At 42.9% G+C, this 9,330-nt stretch overlaps 4 protein-coding genes across 4 annotated transcripts; all 4 read left to right on the forward strand.

Annotated features, from left to right (window-relative positions):
* Positions 1–3,461: 3,461 nt before the first annotated feature.
* On the forward strand, positions 3,462–4,960 carry LOC118648809. The gene has a single exon (XM_036295229.1). The coding sequence runs from the start codon at positions 3,499–3,501 to the stop codon at positions 4,183–4,185; it is 687 nt and encodes a 228-aa protein (XP_036151122.1). The 5' UTR covers positions 3,462–3,498; the 3' UTR covers positions 4,186–4,960.
* Positions 4,961–5,574: 614 nt separating this feature from the next.
* On the forward strand, positions 5,575–6,048 carry LOC118648807. The gene has a single exon (XM_036295226.1). It carries the CDS (start codon positions 5,575–5,577, stop codon positions 6,046–6,048), a length of 474 nt encoding a protein of 157 aa, XP_036151119.1.
* A 184-nt stretch (positions 6,049–6,232) lies between these two features.
* LOC118648808 lies at positions 6,233–6,772 on the forward strand. Its single transcript, XM_036295227.1, has one exon. It carries the CDS (start codon positions 6,233–6,235, stop codon positions 6,770–6,772), a length of 540 nt encoding a protein of 179 aa, XP_036151120.1.
* A 117-nt stretch (positions 6,773–6,889) lies between these two features.
* LOC114254338 lies at positions 6,890–8,490 on the forward strand. Its single transcript, XM_036295228.1, has 3 exons — positions 6,890–7,348; positions 7,641–7,741; positions 7,834–8,490. Exons 1-3 carry the CDS (start codon positions 6,890–6,892, stop codon positions 8,402–8,404), a joined length of 1,131 nt encoding a protein of 376 aa, XP_036151121.1. The 3' UTR covers positions 8,405–8,490.
* Positions 8,491–9,330: the final 840 nt, after the last annotated feature.

Consider the following 9,330-nt stretch of genomic DNA (forward strand, 5'->3'; position numbering starts at 1 on the left):
CCAGTGTACATAATCAATCTCGTTATCATTTAACGTCATAGCGTGAGGTAATCCCTTTCCGGATTTCTTCTTTTTTGGTGTAGGTTCGATCGACATCAACGGTACGATCAGGTGTTTGTACTTGTATCCTCTGTTGCCCCGTAATTGACTGCTCTTGGTGTAATTGCGTCTGTGCACGTTTGTAGCAAACAATATGCTTTTGTACTTTTGCATATCATCATCTGTGTAGATGTCATCGTCGGGGATTTTCTTGAAGATCAATTCGTAGAGACCGGGTGTACCGACATAACGCACATTATCAATAATTATGTTATCCTCGTTATCCACATCGAAATGTTTATTACCGAGCATCATTCCATTCTTCTCGAGACGAACACCGTATATGTTGTCTACATCGCTCTCTCCGCTACCGCTCAGGACAGCCCCGACAAATTTTTGACCAAGCGGGCCCAATTGAGCTTGCAACGATTTTCGTCCTTGCGATGTCTGTAACTGATTTCGAACAATCGTTGCGAGCGAGTCGTCCGTCGTTTCGAAAACATTCTCAAGCGATTCTATCGGTTGTACGGTTGTGGGACGCGGTGTGGAGGTTGTCATTGGTATATCGTTTGAAATTTGTAAATGATTAGATCTTTGAGGTGTTGCGGAGAGATCGAATGAGACGTTCGACCGTTTTCTCTTATTGACATATTCTTCCTTTTCTTCCTTCTCACGTTTACGGGTGAACGATGTTTCAACGCTTGCGTCATTGTCACGCGGCTCGTCCTTTATCTCGCGCACGCCGGAATTGTCTACAATCTTTTGTAGCGGTTCGATTAGCGGTTCAAAGTGTCTCTTGGTCGCGATCTCCTCCTCGATCTTACCGGTTTTCAAAGCGCGATGTTTCTTTCGGATCGATTCGCTCGTTTTCTCGATTTCTCTAGCAATCTTTTCGCGCTCACGCGTATCTTTGTTCTCAGCCATATCAATCGTTTTACCTCCGACGAAATATCGATGATAACTAATTACTTTGCGGTATTGCAAACTCGTTAAATCCTCTTCTGTATCGTCCGTTAGTAAGCGCACTGTCTTTGTCTATCACTAGAAATCCATAATCACGCTGCCAACAATCGCTACATAATTTACTGAAAACATCGTACGACATATCAGTATTTACGTGATCGTTGTACACGCGTTTCAAGTTGGTACCGTCCTGTTTAAATAGAATCAACAGGTTTGCGTTGTCGCGTATAAGATGTTTGGGTATTCTCGCGTACGACTGACAGAGATAGAAGCAGTCGACGTTCGAGTGTCTGCCCATTGAAAAGTATTCTCTCACGACATCTTGCTTATCGCACGCAACATCATCGAAGACGAAAATTGCGTTTGGACGCGCTTCGCTCGGTGGAATAACGTCACTGTTATTGGAGAATGTAAAATAACCTATCTCATCGATCGAAGTCAACAAATTCTCCAGATAACGATATTTAGGCTGTTGCAACGATTTCGAATATACGTACACGTTCTCGAAACGTACGCCGTGCGGACTTTCCAACAGGCTTATGAGAACGTTAGTTTTACCACAATTCGACGGACCGCAAATAATGGCGCGTATAGTATTCGGAAGCATCGCGCCATGCTTACATCTCTCCCCGCTGTCCCCCATTAGTTGCAATTTATCGTCGTAATTCGTAACGCGTATTGTCAACGGCTGTTGCACGAATCTCATGTTTTCTTAATCTGGCTAGAAAGTATGATCGAACGCCCTTTTTATATGTGTACGAGTGCAGCATACGTTCTATGGAAAATGTGCGCATGTGTATGTATGTACGTTTGTATATGTGTCCGTGCAAGCATCCGTGCCTGCTGTCCGTACTTAACATGTGTGCCCGTGCCTGCCTACCTGCTGCCTGTGCTTGTATGTCCGTATCTGCGTGTGTGCCTGCGTGCGTTTGTGCGTGTGTGCGTGCGTGTTAGTAGAGGAGGAAAAGACGTTTGGAGAAAAGAGAACGCAGGATAAAAAAATGATTCATAATATATCAATATTAATTTTATTTAAAAAAATACTTGAAAATATTTAGAATACATAGATAAAATATAAGATATAAGATATAATATAAGTTATAAGATATAAGATATGATATATGAGAGAGAGATATAAGATATAATATATATATATAATATATAAATTTTTTATTCTCTATGATAAATTTTATTAATATAAGTTAAAATAGTATTTACAAAAATGTCATACTCCCAGTCTTCTTCTATATATTTAATATCTTTTTTTGGTTCCTCCAAACCAAATAAAAATCTTAAATTAAAAATATCATCGTCGCTATCGGTGTCGTAGTCGTCATCGTCGCTATCGGTGTCGTAGTCGTCATCGTCGGCGTCGTTGTTGTTAAGACGCTCCCCCCAATACCAATCTTGGTACGCCCGTTCCATTCGGCGATCGGATTGCACCATTATTTTGTGTTCCGTTATATCCATATATCCCGGAAGGCGAATCATTGTAGGTGTTATTATATTTCCGAAACACAGACACTGAAACAGCATACAAATTACAATTAAATATAAATTAGCAAAAAAACTAGGTATATATTTCGGGGAAAGAAAAAAAGAGTACTTACGACAATTGCAGACAGTTCGACGTATGCCTCCGGGTCGATCTTAAATGTCTTTGGATGTCGTCGCGCCGTCCTCGAAGCCTGGCGACTTCGGGTACTCACGTACCCCAGAGCCGGCAGGCGATCCGGTAGCGTAATACGCGCTTCCCCGTAACAAAGGCACTTTAAAAAATATATAAAATAGATCAATATTTTTATTATAAAATTAATATAAATGCATATAAATAATATAAAAATTTTTAATATTAAAATAAAGTACTTACAATGTTAGCCATGGTATCTTTATTGTAAATATATTTTTGGAGATGCATTTTCACCACTTCTTTACTCGAAGAAATTTCGAACTGAACTGACGATGCTGTCTGATCTGGACGACGCTTTCCTCGTCGAATTTCCAAACAAATGAAACCACTTCACTTTTCCCATACTACAGAAAACTATAGCTCTTGGAGACGCGTAAAATCACGTCTTCGTCGTACACTTTGCTAACGCTTGAAAAATATTTCATACCTCTTACGCTCACATTTTTTTTACTAGCTTATCAGGTTGTTGCACAAACATTATTTTTTATATTAGGTAAAGGGGTGGGATTAAACACCTATTTATACGAGCGCAAAGTCGTGCATCGCTCAGTATCAAAGATGTATCTCGTACTATCGCATCCCTCCGATATTCTCGATTTAAGCGCAGAGCAGTTACAGTTTGTGCCAAAGATCGTTCTGTTACGCGAGTGTGGCAACTATATCGAACACGTGTGGGACAAGCTTCCGGAACATTTAAAAGCTGATCAAGAGGTTCGAAGCTATCGTCGCTGTAACGAGCATTACAATCAACCGTGGCAGCAAACGCACATCGACGGCCCCGCACCGTTGATCAAGAATTGTAGCGAATGTCAGCTTTCGCGACGAACAAATCGGTAAAAAGCGGCTGCGGTCATTTGTTGAATCGCGCGATAAACGCGCTTCCCTTCGAGTTACACATCCCTGGCTATCAGTTTTGCGGACCAGGAACGCACTTGGAAAAGCGATTAGCTAGAGGCGATCGGGGTATAAATCCGCTGGACGCGGCGTGCCGCGAACACGATATCGCGTATTCTCGAAGCAACGAGCTTGCCGACAGACACGCAGCGGACGAAATACTCGCCAACAAAGCACGAAAACGCGTAATCGCGAAAGATTCGGCTCTCGGAGAAAGAGCCGCCGCTGCTGCCGTCTGGGCAGCTATGAAAACCAAGACAAAGATCGGTATGGGCGTAAAGAGCAAGAAGAAGAGGACGACGACGAAGAAAAAAAAACGTATACTTCCGGCAGCAAAACGAGGCGGTGCATTACCGATTCTACCGATATTAGGCGCGCTCGGATCATTGATCGGCGGAGCGGCCGGCGTGGCAAAGGCGGTAAACGACCGCAAAGCCACGCGACGTCAACTCGAAGAGCTGCAACGTCACAATCGCGCGATGGAAGGTCGCGGAGTGTATCTCGCTCCGTACAAAGGCGGGCGAGGGCTGTATCTCGCCCCATACAAGTACGGAAAAGGCGTAAAAGCGAAAAGGAAAAATACTTCAAAGAGGCGTTAAAAAAATTCATGGGTGCGATGACAAACGTGCAATTACATCATTTGGCTATTCGTATGCGTATTCCATATTTCAGAGGAGTGTTTATGCGTAACGCGTTACCGATAAGCGGCGCGCGTCTAAATGAAAGCGGTATCGTAAACCTGGACGATGCGGCGGGCCCCGGTACTCACTGGGTAGCGTACGTAAAGAGAGACAATCACGTAATGTATTTCGATAGTTTCGGAAATCTTCGACCACCTAGAGAACTCGTACGATATTTCGGAGACGGTGTGACTAAAATAGAATACAATCAAACGTCTTATCAAACCTACGATCAGAGCATCTGCGGACAACTTTGTCTGCTATTTTTACACTCGATTTAAAGACTGACGTTGCGCTGTTTAAACTCAGTATTCGTTCAAACATGTCGCTGACGCTTACGCTGAGCGGTGAGAGCAGCATTCTGACAGCGAGGTACTCTCCCGCTATAGAGTTGAACGACGATGACTACGAGCTCGGTCTAGCGATCTTTGAAACATATAATACGATACCGAATGTGAATGCTTCGAACAATAAATTTTACTTTGGTAAAGACAACGTGGAGATTACGATTCCTGAGGGATCGTACGAGCTGCATGCCATAAACGAGTTTTTAAAACGCGAGATTTCACAAATACGCCCGCGACGCGACGAGGCTCGTTCAAACGTTACGCGCGGTGACATCGCGATTAAAGACAATAATGCTGGGGATGAAGACCCGATAACGATCCGCGCAAACTACAATACGATGAGATGTGAGATCAGATGCGCATACAAAATAAATTTTGGTAAATCCAACAACATCGGCTCGCTGCTGGGATTCACGTCGAAGCGTATACTGGAACCGCGAAAATGGCACGAGTCAGACGTGTCAATCAACATAATGAACGTGAACATTATCCGCGTAGAGTGCAACGTGACCGCAGGCGCGTACAGCAACGACAAAAGCGTGCACGTGATACACGAGTTTTCGCCGAACGTGCCACCTGGATATAAGATTTCGGAAAGGCCGTCGCAGATCATTTACCTGCCGATCATCGTGCGGAGCGTTACAGATCTAACGATACGCGTCGTCGATCAGAACGGACGATTGCTTGATTTTCGAGGAGAAGAAATTACCGTCAGATTGCACGTGCGACGACGACGACGACTGCAACAATAACGTGAATGTGAAATGCTTGTACTAAACGTGTCGGAACGCGCGAGAAAAATAAATACAAACATCTTTACAACGAAAACATCAACGTTACAACAGTCATCCGATATTCCTGCTATACCTTTCGATAATATTCAATCATCCAGTTGTTCCAAGAAAAAGCTCACCGCGTCGAACGTTGAATTTTTGAAATCTCTGGGATTCGCGGTGCGACAATGACAGACATTTTAAACGTCAAAGACGAGCCGATCTTTGACGATCGCATCGTCAAGATCGAGACTCATACGTACAATCCGTTCGCCAATACAACGTTCGAACACAGCGACGAGATAAGAATACCTATACAACAGCAAGATTTATACACGTTGCCATCTCAAAGTTTTCTATACGTTGAGGGAAAACTTACGATAAAAAAACCAGTTGCGGGGTCTGATGTGATTTTGGGAAATAATTGCATCGCTTTCATGTTCGATGAGATTCGATACGAGCTCGACGGTGTAGAGATTGATCGCAACAGGAACGTCGGAATAACCAGCTCGCTCAAGAACTATGTAACTATGTCATCCGATAGAATTATGATTGCGAGTAACGCTGGCTGGGATCCGTGGAATCCTACGAACGGATACTTTAATTTTTGCGTACCGCTCAACATGCTACTGGGATTTTGTAAGATTACAGACGCGTGGTGATTAACGCTCGTCACGAATTGATTTTAATACGCGCGCGCAACGATAACAATTGTTTAGTTGGCGATCCGGCGCGGGAGCCGGAAATTGAATTATTCAAAGTACAGTGGCGAATGCCGCACGTCCTGCTGAACGAGATAAATAACTGGCGATGCTGCGTGCTCTGGAAAGCGGACGATACCTGAGCATGGCTTTTCGTTCGTGGGATCTATACGAGTTTCCGCTACTGCAGCGCACGACCAAACATTCGTGGGCCATCAAGACCGCTACTCAGCTCGAGAAGCCGCGGTACATCATCTTTGCTCTGCAGGCTGGTCGGAAGAACGTTATGCTCGAGGATACGAGCCGATTCGATCATTGTAAACTGACGAACGTGAAACTGTATCTAAACTCGGAATGTTATCCGTACGACGATATGAATTTGGATTTCGATAAAAACAGATGGTCGATTCTCTACGACACATACGTACGTTTCTGTAAAACCTATTACGGATACGATTATCTCGAGCCGAATCAAACTGTTGCGAATTTTCGGCAAAAAGGTCCATTCGTAATTATCGATTGTTCTCGACAAAATGAATCGGTCAAGAGCGCAACCGTGGACGTGCGCTTAGAGTTTGAATGCAAAGAAAACTTGCCTGCGAGTACCACCGCGTACTGTCTCATCATACACGATCGCGTGGTTCAGTACAATCCGTTGACAAATGTTGTGCGGAAGATCACCTAAGAACGTTGTCTCGCTTTACATTATTAAAGGAGAGGGGGTGGAAATGAGACTATATATAAACCTACGATGCGCCGAAAGTTGAGAGCAGTCTTCTCGATTATCGAAAGAGAGCTCATCATGTCTATACCAACGTTCGTGGACCTGCAAGGTTTTATCGTTGGAAGAAAGTTTATCGTTAAGGAGTTTGCTGCTCTCAGAGATGGATTCATTCTCTCGCATTACATTTTTCGAAATCCCGTGCCGTGGCATCGACTCAATAATGCAGACAAACGCCAAGCATTGTGGTTGCTTACGCATCATCACGGATTACGATGGAACAGCGGAACGATTCCATACAGCAGAGCTAAGAAATTGATTACAACGACGCTGACTAGGAACGAAACACCGCCCGTTGTATACGTCAAGGGACACGAGAAACGAGAATGGCTGTGGAATTTGCTTCTGGATGACACGAAAGAAGACATATACGTTGAAAATATCGAGGCGCATTATGAAGATATAAGATCTTTAAACGAGATGGACGTTACGCATACTTTATGTTGTGCACAGCATTCAACAAATTGTGCTTTACAAAATGTATTTAAAATATTCAATTGGTGGCATTATCATTAATAAACATGCGTTTTTTATAAATATAGTGTTTTTTTCTATTATGCCTGTCTCTTATTACCCCTATTAACCCTGTCGGAATCTGTTTACGTTATTTTTAACGTTCTTTTAGCGTTTTCTAACGTTTGAATCGGAATGTGTTACGACCCGTTCGAGATTATTTCATAAAGGGAAGATATTCAACGTTGCTTCCCCCTCTACTCGAAGAAATTTCCCCTCTATTGTAACTCATAAGTCGAACTATTTTTCGTACGATCAGTATTGCGTCAGCCGCTCGAACAAAATGTTCTCCGCCAAAGAAAGCAGCAGTGGTATGAAGCGTTGCTACGATGCTATGTCGTGCGAGAAAAAATGCGACGCGTAAGTTTGATTTTTTTAATTCTTTTCATTTTTTAACTTTTATATTATTACTTTTATATTTTATTATATTATATTTTATTATTATATATTATTTTTTTATACAGTACGTCGGAGCGTCGCGCGGTTCGCGTACTAAGCAGACGATACGCGCTTACGAGTACGGGGTACAAATATCTCGAGATTGGCATCAACGTTGGTCCGCCGAGTTACGTGGAAATCGCCATAGGAGATCATCGGGGGAACGAACTTATAATGTCTCTCGAAACATGGAAGGGACTTTACGAACAGCGACAAAACGTTCTGAATCTCCTTCGCACCGACTATAAGGACTTGTACAATTTTATTAGCGTTGGACCGCTAACAGCCAGAATTTGCATAATCAGTGACGTTAACTTTATACGTTTGGAATCACAAAACGTACGCATGATAATGACCGAGTCGACCGTGCGTCGTATGTTCGATTTGGACGGTTGTGTAGATTTAATGTTCGATCGACTAATTAAAATTACTGATAATGTTGATATGCAGTTTACGCAATTCTCTAATATTGCATCCACCATAACGAACCCCGATCAAGTATCTAACGCGATACGCGCGAACAGCGTCTTTAATAAACATCGGCTTCTCGATTGTGAGCTTTTGGCTTTAGTATTTAATATGTAAGAGAAAAATTATTATACCGCTTTATATGAATAAATCAAACATTAAAAAATAAAAAACTTATGTTATCTATTTTTTCTTTATTTTATATATCTTTTTCCTTAAGAGAAATATCACAATGCAAGCGAGAGCGCACGCGATGAGAGAGAGTGAGAACGTGTAAAGATGGCTGCGTACGAGCAGGAGCGAGAGCGCGCGAGAATACGTACGCGATGTGGGTAGTATGTGATGAGTGCGAGCGAGAGCGTGCGATGGGAGACGATGAGTGCGAGTGAGAGCGTGCAATGGGTAGGAACGATGAGTGCGTGTGCGAGAGCGTGCGATGGGTAGGAACGATGAGTGTGAGTGAGAGCGTGCAATGGGTAGGAACGATGAGTGCGTGTGTGAGAGCGTGCGATGGGTAGGAACGATGAGTGTGAGTGAGAGCGTGCGAGGGATGGAACGACGAATGTGAATGTGTATAAATTAATTTAAAAAATAATTTTTTACAAAAATATATATATTTTTTAAATACATTTTTGAAAATAAGATGAATATTACGGCCAGTAATCTTCATAATCGTCGCCGATTAAAGGCGGCATGTCGAAGAGCCGCTTAAACCGAAACATCAGCGGTTCCGTACGCGCCAATGGCTCGATCGATCAAGCCGTCATTATAGTAGCGGTTGGCTTTACGCTCCGCTCGCTTTATCGTCATTGCATCTATATTGAGAAATCCGCGTATGCGGATATTCCAAGGCCAGATCCCACGCTAGAAAAAATTATAAATTATTTAAAAATTTGTAAAAGTTAGAAGTATTTATAAGTATTATTAATTAGCAGCCACTATTATTAAATTACCTGTTGGTTTACAGGCCCGCGCACCGATGTCAATCCCCCTAATGAAATGTTCATTGGAGGACCCGGATGCGGAATTTCTATACGCATCTC

This window comes from Monomorium pharaonis, unplaced genomic scaffold (genome assembly GCF_013373865.1).
Source record: "Monomorium pharaonis isolate MP-MQ-018 unplaced genomic scaffold, ASM1337386v2 scaffold_718, whole genome shotgun sequence".
NCBI classification, from domain to species: Eukaryota; Metazoa; Arthropoda; class Insecta; order Hymenoptera; family Formicidae; genus Monomorium; species Monomorium pharaonis.

Bases quoted from the DNA above. Each gene is read 5' to 3' on its own strand.
- LOC118648808 (XM_036295227.1), top strand. From the start codon at position 6,233: ATGGCTTTTCGTTCGTGGGATCTATACGAGTTTCCGCTACTGCAGCGC.
- LOC118648807 (XM_036295226.1), top strand. From the start codon at position 5,575: ATGACAGACATTTTAAACGTCAAAGACGAGCCGATCTTTGACGATCGC.
- LOC114254338 (XM_036295228.1), top strand. From the start codon at position 6,890: ATGTCTATACCAACGTTCGTGGACCTGCAAGGTTTTATCGTTGGAAGA. The intron at 7,349-7,640 runs GTATTTAAAATA...TCGTACGATCAG, and splicing joins CAAATTGTGCTTTACAAAAT to TATTGCGTCAGCCGCTCGAA. The intron at 7,742-7,833 runs GTAAGTTTGATT...ATTATATATTAT, and splicing joins TGCGAGAAAAAATGCGACGC to TTTTTTATACAGTACGTCGG.
- LOC118648809 (XM_036295229.1), top strand. From the start codon at position 3,499: ATGTCAGCTTTCGCGACGAACAAATCGGTAAAAAGCGGCTGCGGTCAT.